This window comes from Rousettus aegyptiacus, unplaced genomic scaffold (assembly GCF_014176215.1).
Source record: "Rousettus aegyptiacus isolate mRouAeg1 unplaced genomic scaffold, mRouAeg1.p scaffold_m13_p_9, whole genome shotgun sequence".
NCBI lineage: Eukaryota > Metazoa > Chordata > Mammalia > Chiroptera > Pteropodidae > Rousettus > Rousettus aegyptiacus.
In genome coordinates this window covers 85,953,134-85,980,965 of record NW_023416312.1, presented here as the reverse complement: position 1 = coordinate 85,980,965, position 27,832 = coordinate 85,953,134, and the positions used below count along the sequence as shown (strand labels likewise).

Here is a 27,832-nt window from a genome sequence, read left to right as displayed (position 1 = left end):
TTGCCTATACTGGAAGAATTCTGATGTATTTAAAAAACTCTTTAGGATTTCTTGAAATAATAGTATGTTCGAATTTACAGAGTGGTCTAACTATGAGAAACTGGTGTTAAGAACTGCATGTGCATTATTTCGCTTAATCTTCTTAACTCGATGAGGTGGCTCCCATTATCATCCCCACCTTACATATGGGAGACAGAGAAGTTAAATAACCTGCCCAAAGTTACATAGGAAGTACTGAGCCAGGCTTTGAATCAAAGCTGTCCATCTCCAAAACCCATACTTTCAGCCACTACATTATACTGTTTCTCTATCTTTTAAGAAATTATATATGACCTATTTTTAAAAAGACTATCTGTTCCACACACACACACACACACACACACACACACACACACACACACATTTTAAAGGATCCTAAATTAGATCACCATAGAGGCAGATAGCAATACTTGGCAACATGAACTTTTTACATGGACTTTTCAAGTTTAATGTTGGATTCTGCTGCCTCTTTGCTATACGGCCTTCAGAAATATACTAACCTAGATTGCTTTCAAGAGTTACATAATCCTTGTTTATATGCATAAACAACTATGTAAACTGCCTGTTAGTGATTGATTGACAGCGGTGTTACTATTTCACTCTTGGTATGAAGGACTCTTCCCCTTCAAGACACATACCTTTCCAGTTAAAGCTGAGAGATCATCTCCACCAATTACTTTTATGTCCCCTGTTGACTGGTCGTTCTGAGTAAAAAAAAAGAAAAAAAAAATATATATATATATTTATTTATTTATACACACATGCACATGCACACACACATACATACATACATAAATATATATGTATATCCTTGTGCATACAAATATACATTTCATATTATCAAATGAGAACTAGAAGATTTAAGAAGTTAGCTATCTAATGTTATAGCATTATGATAGTCTAATGATATGAATTCTAAGAATTATGTTTTAGACATGAATGACCAGGTAACTTTCAATTAGAGATTAGGAAAAATTTTAAAAAGTCCTAATTGGCCATCACTGATGTTTTTAAGAGTCCTAAAAAAATATGATGCATCCATTTTCGAGAGGGCAGCATTGCAACAGCCACTCATCTTTAGTCACAGTACTATCTGAAACATGAGGGATATTATTAGCATGACAGGTGTTTGGTTCTGGCCCTGGACCATTCCTATGAGTCAAGCAAGTTATAGGGTCTGATCTATATCATACTCAACTCCAAAGATATTTCCCTGAAAAGTCTAGTCCAGGCCCAGATCATCTTGAGCAGAGTCTGGGAAACCAGGTCTGATCAGTAGTCCTTTAAGGCATATCTTTTAGGTTCCTAGTTTTCCAGGAATCCAGCAGAATCCAGCAGAAACCCTTATAGGAGTTTCAAACAGGAATGCTCCACACCCACTGTAGTCAGTGATGATAATGATCATAACTTGGGTGTACTGGATTCAAGACAGAAAACTAATGTGAAAGAGCAGATGAACAAAAGAGCTTTGACTTGCCCTACTGGAGAGCAAACCATATCAAAGCTACAGCAATTACAATGGCTCTGTACCAGAACAGTAATAGACGAAGAGATCAAGGAACAAAATAGAACCCAGAAACAGACCCAGAAACATAAGAAGATTTAGTATATGATAAAGATGGCATTTCAAGTCAGTTAGGAGAAGATTAATTATTCAATAAATGGTGTTTGATCAACTCGTTATCCACTTGGGAAAAATATGAAGTATGATCCCTACCTCACAGCATACATAAAAATAAATTCCAGATAGATTAAACTTTAAATGTAAAAAATAAAGCCATGAACAGAATGGAAGAAAACAGAATATTTTCACATTCTTAGGCTAAAAACCTAGGCATGGCATGAACCAAAAATAAAAGTAAAAGTCTGTAACAAATAGTCCTATTATACATTGGGTTCCAACAATAAAAACCTATAGGAAAAGGGAGAATGAACACAAATAGGCAATTCACAGAAGAGAAGACCATGACATATAAAACATCTGAGAAACAAATACTACAACAGTGCTATTTTACTGTTCACCCATTCGCACTGGCGAAACTTAAGCCTAATGATATAGGTAGGCAAAAGTGAGAGAAAACAGGCACTTTTGTTGGTAAGAGTACCAATTTATATTGGTACAACCTCTTTTGAAAATAATACAGCAATATCTATTAAAATTGTAAACATGCATGTCATTTGCCCCAGCAAATCCGCTTCCAGGAATTGATGCTACAAAAACACTCAAAAGTAAGTAAAGGTACACATAAGGATGTTTACTGTGTATCAACTGTTTATAAAAAAGAAATATTGGAGACATTCAGCATATCTATTAACAGGGAATTATATAAATTAAGTCCATCCAGACAAAGTAATACCATGCAGCTACTGACACACTGACATGGAACAATGGTAATTAAGAACACCAACTAGTAGAGAGCAATGCATTGCCTATAAAACCACTTTTGTTCAGCATTTAAAAAAAGTTTATAACAGCAATTACCTCTGTGTAGTGAGAACTGGGGATAAAGACTTTTTACTGTTATATACTTCTATTTTTGTCAGATACTTCTATATACGTGTCCATTTTTTATGGAGTGCTATTTTTGAAAAAAAAAACAAATGTGTCAATACTGTTCACTGTTGCAAACTGAGCATGAAATTTAAGTATGACTTCTGACATAAAAATCTTGCATATTACTTCTCATCTCAAGGAAATTATGTACACCCTTTATTCTAACTAACTTAAAACCCAGAGTTTCAAATACAGAGAATTGATTAATAACAAAAAATTATATAAAACCTGAAGCTTTCAATGAGTGACTCATACTAAATGATTTATACTGTAAATCAAGTTAAACAGTGCCATCTTCTGTAAGAATTTGGTATTACAGTCTAACTCCAATTGACCTCCTCTAGAGAGGAAAGGGGTAATGAACGGTCTGAGAAAGGAAACGTATGGAGACAGGGAAAAACCCTCATGATCCAAAGGCTATGGTGATAGGGTAAGAGATAAGAGAACTCCAAACATTCAAGACACTGCTGCTCCACTAGCATCCAAATCTCCATATTCCTGTCTGCCTCAAGGTTTTTCAGCTTAAATCAAGTCTCTTCTGAGGCTTTTTTCATGGAAACAAAGCCATCTTTTAAACAGAAGCTAATAAAGGCTCCTTTAAGAAAAATGTTGCAGTGCACTGAGCTAGAATACAGGTAATAAGTGCCCACACAAATGGCATCCATGGATCAATTAGCCCAACCAGAAGAATTTCACCCTCTTCCTGTCTAGTACTAACTTCCCACTGTATCCCTACTTCATTACTTTATTGAGTGACTCTTATGTGCCTCATCTTGAGATGATAGGACTAGCACAGGAGAAGGGAGAGTCACCCCCCACACACACCCAAATTGCTCTTCATCCTTCTCTACCATCCTATTTCCTCATTCCTTCCAGTCAGAGAGCCCAAGCTATCCTTAGCTCAGAGGGTCACTGTTAATGATATAAAATTCCCAGAGAAGCAATTTGGGTATACAAATACCCCTAGTGCCTGTGTTTCTATTTTGTCTACCTTTCTTGAGTCCAGGTGAAAAAATGAGAAGGGGAATATAAATGAACTGTGTTTATTCCTATTTTTATATCACTAGGAATTTTGAAAATCTCTAGGTAGCAACAAGAACTGAAGCTTGGTATAGAAAAAGAGGAGAGAAAGCTGTGTGAAAACACATAATGAATGGGCTGACAAAAGAACTGTTAGAACAAACAGGTTGACACCATAAGGAGAGGGTGCAGAGAGGCCAATCACCAAGGCTGGGGTCCCAAAAAGGCAAGACTAGAAGTATTAGTGAGGCAGAAAGTCTGGGCTTTGCGTTGAGTGGTTTAGCACTATGCGGCTTGCTTTTTGCCGTGAACTTCAGATCATTTTTTCAGAACCGCAGAATGGAGTTACTGGGAAAAAGTCATTCCCTGTACTTCCAGTTAGGCCCCAAGCTCACACACTGTATCATGTTTTCTCTTCACATCATAATCTTAACCATCTTCTGTCCTTTACCTGTTTTCCTTTATCTTGATCGAATATCAAGTGAGAATATTAGAATCATATATTTTTAGAGGTATACAGTACCTCAGATGAAAAGTGGCAGATATCCAATTTTCTAACATGATATACATAAAAAAGTAAGTCTGGAAAGATATATGCCCAGATAATTAGTTAATTTATTTATCTGTATTTTATAAGTTCTTTTCAAATAACATGTTGCTTAAAAGAAAAGAAAAAGAAAAAGCTAGAAGCATTTCAGATCTTGTTTTCTGGCATATGTCATCAGTTTAGCTCAAGTAAACTCTTACAGAAATTCTTGAGAAAAAGCTATTATGAATAATGATGCAATGAACACTGAGGTGCATATACCTTTACAGATAAATGTTTTCAAATTTTGGGGGTAGATATCCAGAAGAGAGATTGCTGGGTTAATATGATAATTCTATTCTTAATTTTTTGAGGAACCTCTATACTGTTTTCCATAGTGGCTGTACTGATTTATATTCCCACCAGTAGCGTATGGGGGTTCCTTTCTTCCCACGATCTCTCTAACACTTGTAATTATTTGTCTTGTTGATAGTAGCCATTCTTACAGGTGGGAGGTGGTATCTCAATGTGGTTTTGATTTGCATTTCCCCAATATCTTGTGAAAATGAGCATCTTTTCATATGTAAGGAGAAAAGGAAGCCTCTTCAATAAATGGTGCTGGGAAAACTCGAAAGCCACATGCAAAAGAATGAAACTAGACTGTTATCTGTCACCATACACCAATAATAACTCAAAATGAATAAAAAACCTAAATATAAGACCTAAAACAATAAATTGCATAGAAGAATAGATAGGTACTAAACTCATGTACCTTGGTTCTAGGGAGGATTTTATGAATTAGACCTCAAAGGCAAGGGAAGTAAAAGCAAAAATAAATGAATGTAAAAATATCAAACTGAAAAGCTACTGTACAGAAAAAGACAACATCAACAAAACAAAGAGGGAACCAACTGAATGGGAGAAGATATTTGCAAACACCTCCGATAAGAAGCTAATATTCAAAATGTATAAAGAATTCATACAACTCAACAACAACAACAAAAATGATCCAATTGAAAAATGAGCATAGGACATGAACAGATATTTCTCCCAAGAAGACAGTCAAACAGCCAACCGACATATGAAAAGATGCTCAACTTCAGTAGCTATTAGAAAAATGCAAATCAAAACCACAATTAGAGACTACTTCACACATCTTAGAAAGACTATCATCAACAGGACAAGTGATAACAAGTATTGGAGAGGTTGTGGGGGAAAAGGAACCCTCATACACTGTTGATGGGAATGCAAATTGGTATGACCACTATGGAAAACACTGTAGAGGTTCCTCAAAAAATTAGGAATAGATTCACCATATGACCCAGTAATCCCTTTTCTATATACCCCCAAAATTTGAAAACGCTTATCCATAAAGATATAGGTACCCCCGATGTTCACTGCAGCACTATTCATGGTGGCCAGGACATGCAAACAACCAAAGTGTCCTTGAATAGATGATTAGATATAAAGAGGTGGTACATATATATGATGGAATATTACTCAGCCATAAGAAGAGATGAAACACTGCTGTTTGCAACAACATGGATGGACCTCAAGATGATCATACCAAGCAAAATAAGTTAGACACGAAAATTTGAGAACCATATGATTTTACCCATATGTGGGATATAAAACTGACAGCAACAAATGAACAAGATAAACAAACAAAAACTCTTAGAGAGACAACAGTTTAGTGATTACCAGAGGAAAAGGGGAGAGGGGGGGAGGTAGATAAGAGTAAAGAGGGTCAAATATATGGTGACAGGAGATTTGACTTTGGGTGGTGAACACGCAATGCAATATACGGATGATGTATTACTAACTTGTACACTTGAAACCTATATAATTTTATTAACCAGTGTCACCCCAATAAATTTAATTTTAAAAAGCTTTATAAATTTAAAAATATGCTGATGAAGTAGGGTCCTTATAGATTGCCTAATGCTACACTATTCAATACAGTAGCCACTTAAGCACGTGTGGCAATTACTTAAAATTAAATAAAATTAAAAATTCAGTTCCTCTGTTGCACAAGAGATATTTCAAGTGCTCACTAGCCATGTGTGGCTAGTTGCTCTGTATTAGATAGAACTGATACAGCATATTTCTATCATCACAGAAAGTTCTAATGGTCAGCACTGCTCTAATCAAATCTAAGAATACACTTAATACAACATAACACTAGAAAAGATTGAAGAGTTAGTACTGATATTTAATATCTGATATTTTCAAACACACCATTTTCAAACGTTCAGAAGGTATCACATCCTGCCTTTATGCTTTTCATTCCATGTCTAGTTTAGGACTAGGATCTGGTAAAATCAACATGTTCAATAGAACTATTTTTCATGGCTGAAGATAATACCTTGCATACAACAGCAAATAATCAATATGTGTTTTCTGAGTGAATTAATCAATTTCCTTAATTTTTTACAAAACTTATAGTTTCACAAGACCAAACTTGAACACTACTTTTATGGTCTAAGAATCAGGTTGCTTATATAAAACCACAGTTGTCTGACAAGGACTACATCAAAGTGAAAACCCATAGGAAAGGGCTAGAAAATGTACTTTTGACCCTAGTTCTATTAAAGTGTCTTTATCCCCATTCTTGCCAATTTAAAGTGAATAAATTCTTTCTCCCACCCATGTCTATGATCTGAATTCAGTAAGTAGGAGAAAGGTATAATTCACTTTGCTAGCTTTATATACATATAAATAGACAAATAGATTTATTAGAGAAGATAAGCTTTAGAATATCTAGTGTCAATATCAAACTGGTAAACTTATTTAACTTCAACTGCTCTGGAGAAAAAAAAAGCATATCTCAAAAATGACTAAATATTCAGAAGAAGGTCAATTGAAAGCTACTGACCTCTTCTTATAAGAGATACTTTAAGAAACTATTACAATATTTTCTGCATTTTTCTTTAAAAAGCTCAAATAGTCACCTTCTTACAAATTAATATAAAGTAATCTGCATCTTTGAAATATTAAACAGATAGCCTAAACAAGGTACTAAGATCAAGATTGAAAGTTATAGCTTTATGAACCTTGACTACGACTGAAGGAAAAATTCCATAATTGACAATTTTGTTTGCATGCAAATGTTCTGAGTAGTAGAGAATAAATAATAGGAAGTCCATATTAGAGGATCCAAGTCAGTTAAAAGTGTTCCCAAAGAAGACTGAGTTCTGTACAGAGTAAAAGGCCTGGGTTCAAATCAAAGTCCTGTATGATCTTGGGTAAGTCACTTAATCCCTCCACACTTCATTGTTCTCAAATGTACATGTAGATAACAATTCATAACTCAAAAAATCAGGCAAATTTTCCCTTTGCTTGAGGCCCACGCAAAAATAGTCCCACAAAAATGTTTGTCAACTTTTCCTCCTGAGGCTTCATTTTTTTTAATTAAAATATTTTAGAAAAAATCACAAAATTGAACTCACAATAAAGAAAATATATTTGTATACTTGTAAATTGTTTCATTTTTCTGAATATCACAGAGCTTCAGGGATATAAAAGGTCATTAAATATATAGTACTACATTTCATTGTTCAAAATTAACGTATTACAACTGATCACAACAGTGTTTTATTCCTTAGCAGTACAAAAAATAGTAGTCTTAAAATCAGAGGTATCTTCGATTTAATAAAATATAGCATTTGGAATCCCCAATTTCCCATCTAGGCACTAATCAAACAAAATCCTACCTAGCTACTCTGAGTAGGTAAACTATAATATGTATTTATATGTATTCACAGAGAGAAAATTCTTTAAAATATTAGAAATAAAAATGGTAGCGGAATTAAGGTTGACTTAATTCCTTTATCATTTTCTGTGGTTGTATTTTTTTATATAAAAAAATGTTTTTTAATCAGAAAAATGTAATTTTTATTTTGAAGAAAAACTAGATGTGGTATGTTCACATTGTTATGGCTCTTAATATATCCCAGTAACATTTAATAGTCATGGATCATTTCTTATGAATTAGTACAGATTAGTCAATGTTTAATGCACTATTTCAAACTGGTCAAGATCAGCATATAAAATTACAGTAACATCAATGTTACCGATACTGCAAACAATTTTAAATTTCCATTTTATGACTTTATCAAATTAAGTTGCCTGGCTTTTTACATATACATGTGACTACTTTTTATGACATACTTAAAAGTTAAAATATGTGGATTTTTTTTAATTTGGATAATTTTTATTTTTTTTTTAAATTGGGGTGACATTAGCAACATCCAATAAGTTTCAAGTGTACAATTCCACATTTGCATCGTGTGTTTACCACCCAAAATTAGATTTCCTTCCATCAACACAAAAATATGTGTATTTTTAGTTTTCTATTGTTGAGCAATAAATCTATACCGAAGTTCAGATAAAAAAGAACAGATATTATTTTTCTCTATGTGAAAATTAACCTAAAATTTTGCTTTGCTTATGTTTAAGATTTCACACATCAGTTGAATTCATCTTAATAATCTAAGATCTAAAACAAGAAAAAAACTAAAAGTAGAAAATGGAATTAAAATGTCCAAATGTTCCTTTGCTTTAAATTGTTCTTACAACTATAAAATACCTTTTTAAAAGAAAATATTATATTCCCCTCATTTGTTTTTATGAGTGTTTTTTTCAAAGAAAGAACATTCTGCTCAAATTCCCAGAGAAATGGAGTATCAGTCATAAAGTAACAAGATTGATTTTTTTTATGTGTGTGTGGGAAGGGGTGCTTAAGAAGATCAAAAAGAGAAATCATACCATAGACTGTAAGTATGTTTTGATTCTAAGCAACAATATATTAGAAATTGGGCAGCTATACTGTTAGCAGCTATACAGACTAAACAGTGTAAACCAGTGGGAGAATGGAAGGAAGGAAAAAAGGAAGGAAGGAAGGAGAAAGAAAGAAAATAAAGAAAAACTTCTGTTGAGAAAAATCCAAATTCTGTATCTAAACAAGTCTTTAAACCAAACAAGACTTGGACAAGTTAAAAGGAGCCTATATAAGTATGAAGTAATGTCATGATGTATGAGCATAAAGGATTTTAACAGGATAGGAAAAATGTCTATAATACTTAAATGATTTGTCTAATCATAGGCCTGATGAAAATGTGAAAGAAGTCAAAGACTTGAGTCAAATAGATGATTAATGAAGAGAATGAAGGTTGAAAGTTAAATGTAGATAAGTCGTCTTATTTTCAATGAAAATGTAAACATAAGGCAAGTTTCTACAAAGATTCAGTACAATACTGATTCACGAAACAGCAAAGGCCAGGCATTTATTCTAACCTTTGAAGAAACTAGGAGAAATCCCATTTTTAAGGAAAACTGTAACTCACAGGAACCACACTGCCAACTTGCAACCAGAAACAAAGTAACAGTATGAAGTAATGAAAATCAAATATTCACACGACCAAAGAAATTGTGGATGATGAAATTCCAGTGTAAACATCACAATGATGATTTTGGTTCAACCTAGTACCAACATTCTGAAGCATTTGAAATCGTGTGATGTAGGCAGAGTGACTGTGAATCAAAAGTGGTTTCTCCAATGTGCCAATGCTCTTGCTCCATATGTGCTTTCTAGGAAATAACTGTTGACCCACCTTATTTATTAGACCAGCTCCATGTGCCTTATAACTCCCATGCAAACCAATCTAGCTCCACAGAAAATATCTGCCACCAGTAGGTATAGACAAAAAAGTATAACACATCCCACCAGCAATTCTTAAAAGGGGGTTTTAAAAATCCAAAAACAACAAAACAAACAAAAAGACCTATAAAATAAGTATATAGCCTCCAATGTGACTAGTTGGGCAAAGACAACATCCACTTGAATATAAAGTTCTGGTGAATATATTAGAAAATCTCGCTGTAAACAAATGAAATGAACATACTAGAAAAGTTTGCAGAGCTTCAAAAACATACCGGAAAACCTATAGTTGCCATGTTTTTTTAAACACATATTAAATATACTTACACAGTAGCTCTTTAGTCTGATAAAATCTACAGTCATAGGAATGGATCTGTCACTATTTCTGTTCAGTGCTTTGATGTAATCCAGTAGGTCAGCAAAGAATTTATAGCCCCCCTTGAGCACGCAGAGGGCCACAATGTGATGGCCTCCCATTTCCTTCATCACATCTCGAGCAAGTCGTTCGGTCCTACAGAAATAAAATCAGGAATTTAATAGAAACTAATTTATATTAGAATAGACATATATTTGAACTTTATAAAAACATCTTTTAAGCATTAAACAGCCACAAAACATATCCTTTGCCCCCATGAAGTATATCTTTGCTTCATAAAGTGAAGATAAAAATTTCAAAAACCTTCAAAAGCTAAGTACACTATAACATCTATAAATTTTTTTTAAACGCAATTTAAAATAAGACGCTATTTCACCTACCGATTGTAAAATTCTGATTAAATGAAATTTCCCTGATAATATACATTATTAAAAGAGATTGTGAGGAAAACAATACCCTTATAAATTAACATAACTTTCTGGAGCATAATTTGGTAGTATCAAAACATTCAATAAACACCTTCCCCTTGTCCCAGAATTTCCACATAGATTAAGTTGAGCAACCATCTAAATGCGTGTAAAAGGATGTCCCCTTCTAGTATAGTCTGTAAAAGCAAAATAATGGAGAGATCTTACGTGTCCATCAATAGGGACTGGTTAATTATAGTGCAGCCAGAAAATGGAATGTTATGCAACTCTTAAAATATATCGGATAGCCCTGGATATAATAATATGAAAAAATTTCCAATAAATTTTAGACCTATATGATAGTCTATACCCATGTGTTAAAACATATATTTATATTTTCACATAGCATATGTGCACAGCCAGTGGGTAGGGAGGAAATGTGCACAGGAGGCTCTGAGGAGAGAACTCTTATGCATAGCCTTTAAAATCAGAATATTTCATAATATGCATGGTATTGACATTATAATTTTAAAATCAAAACCAAAATAACCTGACACACAAGGCAAGCATTTAAATACCAAGTTTTTCACTGCGATCCATTTAAGGGGAAAATGTTGAGTTAGATGTGCCTAATAATCAAAATCTGACCTTGCCTTCATGCGATTCAGCCACAGCCCATTACCCCATTCAGGGTCAGAAATAAAAGACTAAGACTAGAGCTCACGCTTCCAATTTCCCTTCAGTGTTTACTCTATTCTACTCCCTACAGGTTCCCAGTATACCACGACTTAACACTGGATAATTAGTAAGCCCTCCCCTACTTTTTTGCAAAGAGAGCTTTTAAAATAGAAACCATTCATTATTAGGCCAGCTGGCCTAGTTTATGATCAAATATCAACTACTTAAAACATTGCTGACACCTGAAATTAATATAAAAAGAACAAAAAAAAATCAATTTAACATCTTACTAACCTGTCCATAATTAGTCCATGAGGAATAAACACCTTTTCCAAATCCTCAGCATAATGATTAGGTATACAAAATAAATCTAGGTCATAACCTGGTTCATCATCACTAATCTGAAAAAGAAATATGGCTGTTTCAGTGAAAGCATTACAGGATACAAACACTTGGTTGAATTTAGATGTTAAAAACCTTAGCCTATCAGAGAAATTTGGGTATGAGATCTCAAGAACTTTCAGTAACTTTGTAGGTATGATAACAAATTATAGTTATATAAGTCCACCATGTTTTAGAGATGAATTGTTAAGAATGCAGAAGTAAAATGACATGTGAACTTTCCATTAATTTAAAAAAGAAAGAAAAACCTTAAAGAGCTAAGACAAATGTGGCAAAATTCGACAATATTTAAACATGGGTAATGAGTACATGAGGATTCATTATAATATTCTACTTTTGAGTATATTTGAAAATTTAGTTTAAAAAACTCGAGTGACACCATAAACATAGCAGAGTGAGAGACATCCCTGAATCTCCCCTTGAAACAATAAGCTGAACATGTAAAACTCAACAAAAAATCGCCCAAACTGCACGTCAGCACGTGTGGGTGTGGGATCTGCACATAAAAGCTACCACATTCCAGAACCCTGGGTGTCAGGCAGTGAGTGGATAGGAGAAATAAAGAAGCTGCCTCTCTCAAAGTGTTATGAGTTCCATGCAGCTGGCGGCAGTGCCCAGGGACCAGGGCAGAAAGCAGAGAAGTAGAGATGGCAGAGAAGCAACAGTTGATTATTACTAGCTGCGATTGCAAAACGGGAGGCTGAGCTGCAGTCCCCATTCCCCTACCCAGAGGGACCCTCCCCTCATATCCTCTGAGACTGAAAATCGCAGAGCCCCAGGGGAATGTGAGCAAATGCTACTGAAACTGTCACTAACACTAACAGAGACTGAGGGTAGCGAGTGTGATTGAATATCTATAAGAAAAAAAGAAAGGCATGATTAAGACTTAATATAAAGCAGGGATCCAAGAGGCTTAGACACCACCTACTGAAAGTCAAAAGAAAAACACCTTATTTGCAACAGGCTAAAAACAGACCTTTATATAATAAATCTTTCTGGGAAAAAAGCAAAATACACATCCATTAATGCCCAGATGGAGAAATAGTCCATTAAACATCATGAACAACCAAGGTGACAAGGCAGCTCATAAAGAAAAAGAAAAATATCCAGAAAATAAGATTAAAGACATAGAAATATAAGACTTAAATTACAGAGAATTCGAGATGGTACTTCCAGAAAAACTCAATGAGATCCAAAACAACTCATATCAACAATTTCAGGAATTGAAAAACAACCAGATGAGGAGAATAACTTCTTTAGCAAAGAGAATGAAACCCTCAAAAAGAGCCAAATAATAATTCTGGAGATGAAGAACATACTGCAAGAGATGAAAAATGAAATAGCAAGCTTGGGAAATATAGTCGACCAAATGGAGGAAAGGATCAGTGATATCGAAGACAGAAATCTAGAAATAAATCAGAAAGAAGAAGAGAGAAATCAAAGAATGAAAAATAATGAAAGAGAAATACAAGAACTAGCTGATACCATCAGGAGAAGAAACATAAGAATAATGGGAATTCTTGAAGGGGAAGAAAAGGAGCAAATAGTTGACGAGAATTTCCCAAATCTATGGAATGAGCTGGAGCTTGGAATTCAAGAAGTCAACAAAATACCCAATTATCTCAACCCAAAATAGCCTTCTCCAAGACACATTGTATTAAAATTATCAAAAATCAACGACAAAAAAAAATTATCAAGGCAGCCAGGGAAAAGACGATGGTAAACAATAAAGGAAAACCCATTAGATTATCATTGGACTTCTCAGCACAAACCTTACAAGTCAAAAAGGAGTGGAATGAAATATTCAAACCATTCAATGAAAGGAACTACCAGCCAAGAATAATGCATCCAGCCAGCTCTCCTTTAGATATGGAGAAATAACGACCTTTCTAAACATACAAAAATTGAGGGGAATTCTCCACCATGAAGCCTGCATTACAGGAAATGCTTAAAGTGGTCAGCTCAACTAAAACAAAGTGACAAAAAAATAAACATAATTAGGTGAAAGGTGACTAGCAGACAGAAACAGAGGAAAGCAACCCTTACTAAGATTAGGATTGCTACTGCCAGATAGTAATGAACATTCAGCATACATAGGGACAAAATGAAACAATAACAGAAAAGGGGAGGATACAAACATCCGAATTCTCAAATGAATGGAGATAAGGCACACACGAAAGAAAATGAATATATATATACGTGTATGTGTATACATATGTGTGTGTGTATATATATGTATGTATGTGCATATATATGTATATATAAAACTATCCTCTACATATTTGTAATGGCAACCACACGTCAAAGATTCAGAACTGAAGTATATAACATAAAACAAGAAGGACCAGAGGGAAACCCACAAAACCGAACTAAAATTAAAAAAAAAGACACAAGGACAAGGAAGCAATGTAAACACCGAGCTACCAGAAAGCAAAAGATAAAATGTCTCTAAGAAGACCTCATAATTCAATAATCACCCTAAATGTAAATGGATTGAACTCAACAATAAAAAGGCACAGAGTTGCAGAATGGATCACAAAACAAAGCCCAATGATATGCTGCCTCCAGGAGAAACATCTCACCTCCAAAGACGAATATGGACTCAAAGTGAAAGGTAGAAAATGATATTTCAAGCAAATGTCATTCAGAGAAAAGCAAGAGAAGCGGTACTAATATCGGATGAAATAGACTTCGAAATAAAAAAAGGTAAAGATAGATACTGAGGGACACTTTATAATGATAGAGGGAAGCATATACCAAGAAGACATAACACTTATTAATATCTATGCTCCCAATCAGGGAGCCCCCAAAACATATAAAGCAATTACTAACAGAACTAAAGGGAGAAACGGAACAAAACATTATTGTAGTAGATAACCTAAATATTCCACTGTCAGATATGGACAGATCATCCAAACAGAAAATCAATAAGGAAATAAAATCCTTAAGTGACACATTTCACCAACTGGACATTTACAGAGTTTTTCATCACAAATTAGCAGCTTATATATTCTTCTCTAGTGCACATGGAACATTCTCAAGGATTGACCACATACTGGGACACAGAAATAGCCTCAATAAATATAAGAAGGTTGAAATCATACCAACCACAGTCTCTGATCATAATGCTTTGAAACTAGCGATCAATTGTAAAAAGAAAAAGAGAAGAACAAATACATAGAGATTAAACAACATGCTACTGAAAAACAACTGGGTCATAGAAGAAATAAAAAGAAAGATCAAAAGATACATAGAAATGAATGATAATGATAGTACAACATATAAAATCTTTTGGAACACAGCACGGCAAAAGCAACAAGAAGAAAGTTCATATCATTACCGGCCTATCTCCAAAAACAAGAATGAGCCCAAATAAACAACCAAATGTTCCATTTAAAAAAAAAACTAGAAAAGGGAAAAAACAAATGAAGCCTAAAGTCAGCAGAAGGACAGAAATAATCAAAATTAGAGTAGAATTAAATGAAATTGAAAACAAACACAAAACAATAGAAAGAATAAATGCAACAAAGAGCTGGTTCTTTGAGAAGGTAAAATTGGCAAACCCCTGGCTAGACTCATTAATGAAAAAAGAGAAAGGACACAAATATACAAAATCAGGGATGAAAGAGGAGAAATGATGACAGAAACTGCAGGAATACAAAGGATCATACAAGAATACTATGAAAAGTATATAATACCAAATTTAATAACCTAGAACAAATGGACCAGTACTTAGAAAAATAGAACCTTCCTAGACTGAATCAAGAAGAACTGGAAAATCTAAATAGACTGATCAGCATTATGGCAATTGAATCAATCATCAAAAATCTACCAAAAGGTAAAAGTCCAAGACCAGATGGCTTCACCAGTGAATTCTACTAAATATTCAAAGAAGATTTAATACCCATTCTCCTCAAACTCTTCCAAAAAATAGAAGAGGAGGCAAGACTTCCCAACTCAATTTATGAGACAAGTATTACCCTGATACCCAAATCTAGTAAAGATAACACACAAAAAAAAGAAAACTACAGACTGATATCTCTTATGAACACAGAAGCAAAACTCCTAAATAAGATACTAGTGACCCAAATACAGTAACATATTTTAAAAGATTATACACCACGATCAAGTAGGCTTCATCCCAGGGGAACAGAGATGGTTCAACATACACAAATCAATTTATGTGATACACCACATACACAAATTAAAAAATAAGAATCATGTTATCTTATCAATAGATGCAGAAAAAGCTTTCGACAAGATATATCATCAATTTATGATCAAAACACTTAACAAAATCGGTATAGAAGGAAAGTACCTTAACATAATAAAGGCCATATATGACAACCCCTCAGCCAACATTATACTTAATGGTGGAAAACTAAAAACCTTCCAAGATCAGAAACAAGAAAATGCTCTCTGCTATCACTACCGTTATTCAATATAACACTGGAGGCCCTAGCAAGTCCAATCAGGCAAGAGAAAGATATAAAAGACATCCAAATAGGAAATGAAGAAGTCAATCTGTCACTATTTGTGGATGACATGATTTTCTATATAGAGAGCCCTAAAGACTCCATAAAAACTCTACTAGAAACAAAAAGCAAGTACAGCAAAGTTTCTTGATACAAAATCAATGTTCAAAAATCCATAGCACTCCTATACTCTAATAATGAAGTGTCAGAAAAAGAAGTAGAAAAAATAATTCCTTTTGCAATTTCAACAAAAAGAATAAAATATCTAGGAATAAATCTAATGAAACATGTGAAAGACCTATATAATGAAAACTATGTGACCCTATTAAAAGAAATTGAAGAAGATATAAAGAAATGGAAAGATACCCCGTGTTCTTGGGTTGGAAGAATCAACATAGTTAAAATGAGCTTATTACCACAAGCATTATACAGATTTAATGCAATCTCCATCAAAATTCCATTGGCATTTTTAAAAGAAATAGAACAAAAAGTCATCCGATTTCTATTTGTATGCACAAAAGACCCCTAAATTGCCAAAGCCATCCTTAGAAAAAAGAACAGGGCTGGAAGCATCACTCTGCCCAACTTCACATTATACTACAAAGTGACAATAATCAAAATGGCATGGTATTGACAGAAAAAACAGAAACACAGACCAGTGGAAATGAACTGAGAGTCCAGAAATAAACCCATGTTCATATGAGGAAATGATTTTTGATAAAAAAGCTAAAATCGTACAATGAAGAAAGGAAAGCCTCTTCAATAAATAGTGCTGGGAAAACTGGAAAATCACCTGCAAAATAAACTAGACTGTTGTCTATCACCACATACCAAAATTAACTCAAAATGGATTAAGAACCTGAATATAAGACCTGATACAATAAATTACATAGAAGAAAACATTGGAATGAAACTCAAGGACCTTGGACTTAAAGAGGATTTTATGAATTTGACTCCAAAGGCAAGGGAAGTAAAAGCAAAAATAAATGAATGGGACTACATCAAACTGAAAAGCTTCTGCACGACAAAAGAAACCATCAACAAGGTAAAGAAAAACCATCTGAATGGGAAAATACATTTGCAAGAAACATCTCTGATAAGGGCCTAGTATTCAAAATATACAAAGAACTCATATGACTTAATAACAACAACAAAAAAAACACAAAAAATAAAAAAATGGACAGAGGACTTGGACACTTCTCCCAAGAGGACATACAAATGGCCAACAAACATATGAAAAGATGCTCAACATTGCTAGCTATTAGAGAAATGCAAATCAAAACCACAATGACACACCATCTCACACCTTAGAAGAGCTATAATCAACAGGACAAGTAATAACAAATGTTGGAGAGGATAAGGAGAAATAGGAACCCTCATACACTGCTGGTGGGACTGCAAATTGGTACAGCCACTATGGAAAACAGTATGGAGGTTCCTCAAAAAACTAAGAATTGATCTACCATACAACCCAGGAATCCCTCTACAGGGTATTTACCCCAAAGACTTGAAAACCCATATCCAAAAAGATATTTGCACACCCATGTTCATAGCAGCATTATTCACAGTGGCCAGGATATGGAAGCAACCGAAGTGTCCTATGATAGATGATTGACTAAAGAAGTGGTGGTACATATATACAATGGAATATTACTCAGCCACAAGAAGAGCTGAAATACTATTTGTGACAACATGGATGGACCTTGAGATAATCACGCTAACTGAAATAAGCCAGAGTAAAAAAGTTGAAAACCACATGCTATCAATTATATGTGGGATATAAACCTAAAAGCAACAAACAAACAGAACAAACAGAGACTCATGAACATGGACAATAGACTAGTGGTTACTAGAGGATAGGGGTGAGGAGGGAAGAGGGAGGTTGATGGGGTAAAAGGGGTCAAATATGTGGTGACAGAAGGAAATCTAACTATGGTAGGGGAACATACAATGCAATATTATATGTCTTACTGTTAATTTGTGCACCTGAAACTTACTGGATTTTGTTAACCAATGTCACTAAAAAAATTAATTACTTAATTAAAAATAAAACAAAATCTAAAAAATCTTAATACACTGTAGTCTATCAAATTAAAATATCACTCTGAACAAGAAAAACTAGTATTCCCCACCCCAAATCTAAATACCCTCTCTCATCTCACAGTAGGAAAAAGAAACAATTTAAATCTGTGATTTCTTAAAAACCCAAACTCCTAGAATTCTGAGATTGTTATAATCTACTCAGGAGGTGCCTTCATAGTAGAAACTCCAAGACTGTTTGAGTAGGACCACATATTAGTTGTCTTGGTATTGGTATGCCCAGTCCCTGGCATACAAAATATGTAATAATATTAATGATGTGGCTCCTGTGGTGGTAAAATGTACGATGATTACAGTATTATAAATATTATATGTGTACTTATACTCACAGAAAAAAAATGTAACAAAATCATGAAAACTATTAGCTTGGGGAGGGGAGTTATACAGATTTTACAGAGTTCTTTACATCATATATTCCAAATTTTCTTCATTGAGTATATGTTGCTTTTAAAAAATGTAACAGTCTTTCTTATAAATCATTTTTGGTAGTATTTTCATACATATATGCAAAAGTATGGGAAAAAATTTAAAGATATATTAAAATCTATAAAAATCATAATACAAAATATAAAAGAGGAGGGAGGGAGGGAGGGAAGAAGGAAGGAAGGAAGGAAGGAAGGAAGGAAGGAAGGAAGGAAGGAAGGAAGGAAGGAAGGAAAGAAGGGTATGGAAGAATATATCAAACAATGGTCAACTATAAGAAGTGGGGACTTGCCACTTTCCACAGTTTAATATTGACTTGGTATTTTTCACTGTCAATTTCACTTTTTTTATTATAGTTGATTTATAATTCCCACTTACCATTATATTTAAAGCTTATTCAAAAAAATAAACCAGAACTATAATATTCTATCTCACATGATATTCAAGACTAAATATCTTCTAAATTGCATTCAAGAAGCTGATGACAGGAGCTTTGGCAGTTTCAAGAAATACTGTTAAATGATAATTAAATCTCAATACATCTGTTAATATCTACTGAGCACCTCCTCTTTCAGTCAGTGCTTAAGGACAAGAAGCATGGCTTTCAATATTTTTTTTAAAAAATACATATTTAAGATTTATAATATTATTCACAGAAATCATGAAATTATATTCCGAGAAATTTGAGGTTGATGTTCTCTCTTTAGTCTCTAAAGCTGTTTTGAGTTATCCAGATTTTGGAGAATTTTAGGTAATGTCACGTCAGGCTGGTAGTACCTGTACACCACCTCAGTTTGCACACATGGCCAGGAGGCTGGCAGGGATTCAGGTAGATAGACCAGGACATGCCCGTGGGTATGGTCTAGCGGCAGAGCACAGGTGCTCACTTGGCAGCTGGTCTGAGGGTGGTCAGAAGTCAATATTGCTTTTATTTTTAAACAAACATGTATTACTTTCATAAGCAGGAAAAAATTATATGAGGGGTGGAGATTATGCCAGATCCTCTAAGACCAAATGCTAATGTATCTGCTAAACATTCACATCATGCTTATTTCAAAACATTTACTACAAAAATAGTGGAAATGCAGCATTTCTGTCACCTACAAGAGCATTTCAAGAGTACTTTATACCAAGCAAGTATGGCTTTTATAAACTTTATAAACTGAAATTTAGTTTAAGTTTTGGGAAAAGAAGCAAGACCTTGCTAGATCCTATTAAGATGAGAGGATAAACGCTTATGTCAGACTCATCAGAATATATCTAGTACTATTTAACGTGAATGAAAATGCACCAATTCATAGTGCTGTAAAATCAGGAAGAGCCAGAGCTCCCAAATGGCCTCCCTGAAACTTACTTACCTATTCCTCCCAGTTACTCACTGCTTCTGCCACAAACATACACAAGGACCCACCCAGGACTCTGAAATATGCAACAAGTTTTGAAGATGGCCTAAGAACTTCCAGTCTTGTTTCTCTCAATCAAATTCAATGTGAATTCTGCCCAGAGTCCACCCAAGACATTAGTCTTATACAGACAGATCAGAAGTGATGTACCCCAAAATAGGAATTCTACCTCTGTCAACCCACCAAATTAATTTCCAATTCAATTTTTTTTTGTATTTTCAATCAATACTACTAGATTCATATATCACATTCAATGCCAAACGGTTGGTTTATTATATCAAGCATAAAAAAATATGTTAATATAACTCTTCCCAAAAGGCAAAAATAAGAATTCATAAAACTTGCATTACTTGAAGCACTTTAGGCATGAATTCACAACTTTGTTATGATTCACTATAAATAAATGGGATATATTTATGGAGTTCCTAATTTAGGAAACATATAATTGGCCATGGACAGATAGTTGTCTGAACTGGGCAATGGGTACATGAAGGTTAATTATACTATTACGTCTATTTGTAGATGTTTCAAATATAAAGTTTAATAAGGATCGATTTATTTAAATGATGACAAGGCATCTACATCAACATTTCAAATTTTACATTTAATTAAAAACCCAATTTTAAAAGAGTGAGGACCTTATTCAGAATCTGCATTCTTATTACTAATACTCAAATATTTGAGTACTATGTTGTATACACTAGAGAGGATTAGGAAAACATTAACAGAGCTACCCTCAAAGAGGTCACAGTGGAGGAAAAGATATGATACGTACACGAATAACCATAAGACACAGTGTTAGACTGCAAAGAAAAAAAGATACAGGTAAAGTGTTATGGGAGTTTAAGAGGGCACTCAAACTCACACAGAGCCTCTTTTGCTCCTGGACCAAAGAGAAGAAATAACAAAATAATTCACAATCCAATAAACAGGAACTTGTTTCAATCATCCCAAACACCAAAAGCTTCATATTAACAGGCCCAATAACTTCAATCTCTACAAAAGCTAGACAGAAGTATACTTGGTGGTCTTTAATCTTATTAGACTTTACTTGTCCCATCTAATATTGGTTAATATTAATTAACCAATTAATTAACTCTATATGATATGGATTAGTTAACAATCAGTGGCTGCTTTGATAGGGACTGTGATATGTTCAATTACATCAAAATACATTTGGTATCTACCTTGATTAAAGCACTGTACAATAATTTGTAAGGGGATACAAAGATGACGGTAAATTTACAGTCCTCAAAGAGCTTGCAATGTAGTGGAAAGGACATACACACATTCATACATAGAACTATACAGCACAATATAATTTGTACCCAAATCTAATTTGACAATTCCGCAAACTTTTGAATATCAGAAGCAGTTATATATACACTAAAGAAAAACCTGAAACCCAAGGTCACCTAGCACCAGTGTCTCCCACCTAAAACAATATCAAGCTTAAAGTGGTCATTATATTCTGCTGCTTAGGCTGTAAATTGAGTAAAGTAGACTGGCACGTCTCTGATACTGAATTAGCACAGCCTTCTAAGTTGCCTGGCAATATCAAACTTTCTATATGAATGTAAGTCACATCTGGTTTATTATTTGTGACTTGGTGTTGCAAATGTGGTTATTACTGACAGCTTTTAAAAGGACTGTATTAGTCTACTTGGGCTGCCATAACGTAATACCATAGACTGGTTAGCTCAAACAGTAATTTATTTCTCACAGTTCCAGAGGCTAGGAAGTCAAAGATCAAGGTGCCAGCAAAGTAGATTTCATTCTGAAATATTTTTGCTTGCTTTTAAGTGTATATCTTCTACCTTCAGGGCTACCTTCTCCTAGCTGAGTGGAGGGTGGGGATGGGAGATGGAGCTCTCTCTTAAGACAAGGGTCCCAACTTCATGACCTTATCTAATCCTAATTACCTTCCAAAGGCCTCATCTCCAAAATATCATCACATTGTGTGTATGCCGGGGAGGGAGTGTTAGGGATTCAAGATATTTTGGGGGGAGCAAATATTTAGTTTGTAATAAGAACTTAACATGAAATGGCTAGAGAAGATCATAAAGAAGGTCCTGGATGGCTCTGGGGAGGATCCAACCCTAAAACATTTGGGGAGAGAGCTCTAGAGGTGCCAGAAGTGGTAACAAAAGAAAGTATGGTTTCTCTCCAGATTCATCTTTCCCATTAAGACCAATTCTGGCTGAACTGGAAATCAAAGGATAGGTTATTAATAGCTCTGAGTTACTTACCACTTAGCCAGACAGTTCAGAAATGTGACTGCATCTCCTCAGAGCTTTAGAACACAGTTCTCAAATTCTAACCCACCTGTAATATACTTGTTAATGATAAAAATCCATATGGGCACTTTTACTGATATAAAAGATCAGTGAAAAATATAACATTAATATCTACCTTTTGTCTAGACAAAGTCAATAATGGTTTTCACATGTGAAAATGTGGTTTATACATAAAATTTCTAATTACAAAGATATATTATCTAAAATTACAGTAAGCAAGGAATTTAACTCAAGACAACACTTGCAACATCAATTCATCACCTGTGACCAGGATTGCTTAAATCTCTGTGGTCAAAAAATGACAACATTTGTGGGTCCAAACAAGACTACATGGAAGTGAGGAAGTGAGTCTTAAAATGAGCTACGTGAATTAAAAGAAGTATAATAATAGATAAAACACATTTTATTTTATTCCTAGTAACCAACAAACTCAAGCTGCTAGAATGAGCAGAAATTGCTAGGTGGTATACCTTTATCTTTTATATTCAGATACTTCAAAATTCTCAAAAAAAAACACCAAAAGCAAATATGCCATCCCCTTAGGATAATCTGTTAGAACTTAGGGTAGCATAAAACCAAAATTATGAATTACTGATATACATATCCCTAAATGTCAAAATAATTTAAACTAGTAGTATGTCCATCTTCCAAGGTTATATCATTCTTACAAATAAATGACATATATAGCTTGCTTGCCCTTCCTTCTAACGGTTAAAGAATTAAAAGGTTTACAACAATGCAAGGATTATAAAAATTAAAATCGGTATTCTTGACTGTTTGACCCAGGGATAAATTATTAGCTGTTACTAGGTAAAAGTGGGCCTATAACTACTATATGTGCAAGAACATGAATTTATCCAACACTATGATCTTTCTTTTTATTAGTGTGCACAGTAGACTAACAGGCATGCTCATTCTGAACAACGACAAAAATATACCTATCAATGTTGAAGACAGTAGTTCCATAGCAATCTGAAGTGTCTGAATTCTTATTAGTAGCAAATTATTCAAAATGTTCGTAATTTGGTCTCTACTGGCAGGAAAATATTGACATTAACAATGGTGGTCAATAATTCCAGAGCATATAAATCTTACTGAATCCACACAAAATTACAGAAAGGAAGAAGAATACACGAGTTCATCTTTAGCATCTCTTCACATGGGGGAAAATGACATGGCCTAATTACTGCCTATTGAACTACAAAAAACTCCAAGACCTTATCTACTGATGTTGTTGGTACTGCTGTCTATACCCAGACACAAACAGTGGAAAACAATTAAGATGTATCATATTACTCAATTTGCAGAATAAAAGCCCCAAAGTGATCTTCTCCACTTATTGGTAGTCACAGAAAATAATTTTGGTCTACACTGACTAATGTCAGTCTGAACTCTGCTGATGAAAATCATACAGTTTGGGAAAAAATGTACTATTGTATGAATTCTGTGAAAATTATTGGCAGGGTAAGATTTAAGTCCAGTTAGTACAGGATTACATTTCTAGCACTACCATTCTGAAATTTAGAAGATAGTATATCCAAATAATGCATATCTGATGTTTCACATTCATTTGCAAAAATTCAGAAGCTTGTTTTTAGTTCAGATGTGTCCAAGTTTACCCTGGCAGTTCAATGATAGTTACAAGCAGCATGGATTACATCAGGCCTACCTGGGGGCCAATTTATCTAAGTGATATTGGGCAAGTTACTTCACCAATCTGTACCTCCAAGGTCATACCAGTGTTTATCTACCTCACAGTGTACCTATTATGTGACTTTGGGACAATTACATTCCACATCTACTAAATATTTACCTCAATGTCTAAGACAAAGTAAGTACTAAATAATTATGAACTGTTGCCACTACTAACTTAAAAGTGGAGATGTCAAGAGCAGACTCTGGGGCCAGGTAACTTAGTTCCAAATCCTAACACTGCCTGGTGATCTTGGCCAAGTTACTTATGAACCTCTCTGAACCCTACAATTTTTAAAAACATATCAAACCAGTTAACATATGTAAAGTTAGAACAGAAACCAGCACATAGTAAGCACTATTTAAGTGTTTGTTATTACTAACATGAAATTTCTGGGAAGGAAATAAAAAAAAGGAACAGGAGTTTGCAAACCAAAAACAAAACTAACACCAGCCAGCTCTAGCAATAATTCATCCTATGCTAGGGCAGGCATCAATCATACCTCATAGCTAAAAGCATCTAACTTCCTCAGCATCTGAATAAAAACAACAACCCCTACCATTTTTGGAGTACCTATTACTAGCATAACAGTTAAGTGCATGGTTCTTGAGAGACCTGAGTTTGAGCCTGAGCTTCTCTTAATAACTGTGTGATGTGGGTATGCTATATGAGGTTAAATTACTTAACCTCTCTGATGCTTGAAAGACTCCTCCACTGTAAAATGGTAATAATCATATTATTGTTATAGGGTTGTTTTGAGAACTAAATAGGACTATGTAGGTAGACACAATGGTAGCTATTATTACTATTCCTAGTCGGGGACCACGCAAAGGTTGTTTATCCACATAAACCATCTTATAACCCTTTCAATAAAACCATGAGGTAGCTAGCACTTCATTGATACCTAAGAACATCCAGGGGAAGCAGAGTTTGCCACCCCAAAATATGCCTTTTAGGATATTATTTTAAGCTGGTTATTTTTAAGAAACGAAAGACCTAGGAAAAACCTTTGACCATCCCCCAACTGTCTAAGACAATTTAGATAGAGGACCTGTTCCAGGAACAGAGCTAACATCATAGATAACTATAGTTTAATATGAACTAAGTGTGATAGGGAGCAAGCTGTCAAGGCCCCCTTGTCCCACTGTTAAAGACAGCTCAGCAAACGTTTATCTACCAAACATTATCTACCAAACTTTTCCATCTCCCTGTGATCTGTCTTCCTACCCTCTTAAGTCCCAAACCACAACTCCCCTTTTCTCCTTAGCTCAAGATGACATACAAGCCACAACTGTCTGTCCTCACATTCCTATTCTTATGGGAACCCCTTAAGTACATACATAATAAATTTGGTCATTTTCTCCTGTGAATCTGTTTCATGTTACTTTGATTAGTCCAGCCAGAAGAACTTAGAAGGGCAGAAGAAAAAGTATTTATCCTCTCCCTGTAACACTTAAGCCCAGAAAAGTGAAGTTCCCCAAGGCCACACCACAGAAATCCAGCTCAGACTCTATTTAGAACACTGCTCTTTTAGTCACAATGCCTAATAAATAGAATCTTTTCTTTTGGGGAGCTCATGTGGTTAATTATTTATTCGTTCAACAAACCATTATTGTTGGTTTCTTTACATGCCAGACACTACTATGAGCTGGGGTTACAGTGGTGATCCCTGCCCTTATAAAGTTCATGTTTTAGTTAGGAGACAATCAACAGGTAATAAGGTAACTGCTAAAATAATAATAATGACGGCGATGTTGCAGGCTAAGGCATTTAACTGTTGGGAGGGAGTTGGCTACTTCAGCAAGCATGATCGGAAAGGTGAGGGGGAAGGGAGAGCAACTTAGCTTGTTCCACAACCGAAAAGGACCAATGACGTTGCAGACAGGATATGAGAGGCTGGTTAGAGTATGAATGTCCTTGAAGGTAAGGACCAGATTCGCATTTTTTGTCCCCTGCAGCATCAAACAGCAAGGGATCTGGATTCAAGCGTATCTAAATCCGAGGCCTGCTATCTTGGGGCCAGAAAAATCAACTAATCTCATTTTAGTATTTCTTTCACATGTAAAAAGATAGGTATGATTACCGCTACCACGGCTGCGTTGCGGAGTCAATGAGGAACAAATATTCATCATATTTGTAGAGCTAGATGAAAATGCCAGTCCCCACGTGCCCTCCTTTGTGGTCGTTTCCGTGCCCGGGCCTTCTACAGAGGTGCCGAGGCCCTACCACCATCCCCGAAATATACCGAGAAGGGCCTCTCCCTCACCTCGCCAGATCATTCCCAAACTGGCCCACGGCCGCTCCCCACAGTGCACTCGCAAGCGGCACACAAGTCGATCAACACGCCATTTCTCCCCGCTCTTCTAACACGCTTTCCCAGGGTTCTCCAGAAGAGGCACCCACTCCCGCCTCGCCATTCCGTCCCCCCGCCGCCCTGATGTGACGTAAAACCGAACCCCGGGAACTTCGGCCACCGCCAGCCCTGGGGATTTCCCGGGCCACGCCTGGCCCGAGCCCGCAATGCGGGTGCCGCGCCTCGCGGGCCGGCCGCTGTCACCCCGGGCCAACTTGCTCACCACGACGCTGGGGCTGCGAGTCGCCATAACGGAACTGGCAGGCACGCGGGCTGAGAGGCAGTCTGAAGAGGAAGAAGCCGGTGCGAGGCCGAGGCGCAGCAGGAGGTGGCGCCGCGCGGGAAAGCCTAGAGGTTCGTGGTGCGCTCTCTTCACGGTAAACGCCGGTGCTCGGAGCTGAGAGACAGGCTCCGCCCCTGGCACCCCGCCTGCCCCGAGGCTCCGCCCACACGGTTGGGGGCCTCTGCCAGAGAGTTTCCACGTTCACCAGGCGGCCGTGGAAATTTTCTTGCGGAAGAAGTGAAGACTCTCATGCAACTTCTTTCCCTCAGTTTCTCATCCGGAGGGCTCCCAAGTCCCAAACCTACCGCTGCCTGCATTTCTTCCTAGTGGCCCTAAACTGGATGCCAGCCCTTCAGGGTCCAGTCCCCACGTAGATCTATCTAGTCACTGGCGTCCCCTTCCCAAGACCTTGGAATGCACTGCGGTTTCCATTTTCCTGATATGTGGCCCAATTCTAACAAAAATCTTTAACTTGTTGTCAGAGTTGAAACCTAGAGCCCCAGAGTCCACCAGACCAGGGTACAAACCGAAGGAGAACTCTAAACTCCTCTGTAACCTTGTGCAATCAGACTTTATAAACCTCTATTTTCGTCTCAGTAAAATGAGGGCATTAACGGGATTCTGGTGAGGATTAAAGGACATAATATATGTATATGCGCGTGCATATGTATATATTGTTGAACAGAATTCAACCGAGCACATTTGAAGATCTAATTGGCTTTATTAAGCAATTCATGAATCGGGACTGATCCTACTAGCAACTAGAAGGGTACTCCAATGAGTTGTGTAAAATGGAAGGTTTTTATAGGCGGAAAAGGGGTGAGGCTAAGAAGGTAGGAGTGGATTATTTCAGGTAAGGTCATTGTCACTTAGAGGAAGGCAGTGGGTCTAATCAGCCAGTTTACCTCCCTAGCGATCAGGAATTTCCAGACTGATTAGTTTAAAGTTTCATTCTTGGGAGAGGCTGAAACCGCAATTGGGTTAATTATTCAGTTTTGGTTTGATGGTGTGGCTTAGCAAAAGTGACTCCATTTTGGCTTGTTGTTTACAATGTATATGGTATAGCACTTTTTAAAAACAATTTATATGATACAACATTAGGACAGTACACAATCAGTAAATCACTATTACTGGTCTTTATTTT

General features: G+C 35.6%; 1 protein-coding gene across 1 annotated transcript in view; it reads right to left on the bottom strand.

Annotated features, from left to right (window-relative positions):
- HPRT1 (hypoxanthine phosphoribosyltransferase 1) overlaps positions 1–27,020 on the bottom strand; it is a 34,407-nt gene extending 7,387 nt beyond the window's left edge. The window contains 7 exon segments of the mRNA XM_016123578.2: positions 678–743; positions 10,126–10,309; positions 11,554–11,660; positions 26,629–26,682; positions 26,684–26,823; positions 26,826–26,877; positions 26,880–27,020. Of these exon segments, the coding sequence (XP_015979064.2) occupies positions 678–743; positions 10,126–10,309; positions 11,554–11,660; positions 26,629–26,682; positions 26,684–26,823; positions 26,826–26,877; positions 26,880–27,005 (729 nt within the window). The 5' untranslated portion in view covers positions 27,006–27,020.
- Positions 27,021–27,832: the final 812 nt, after the last annotated feature.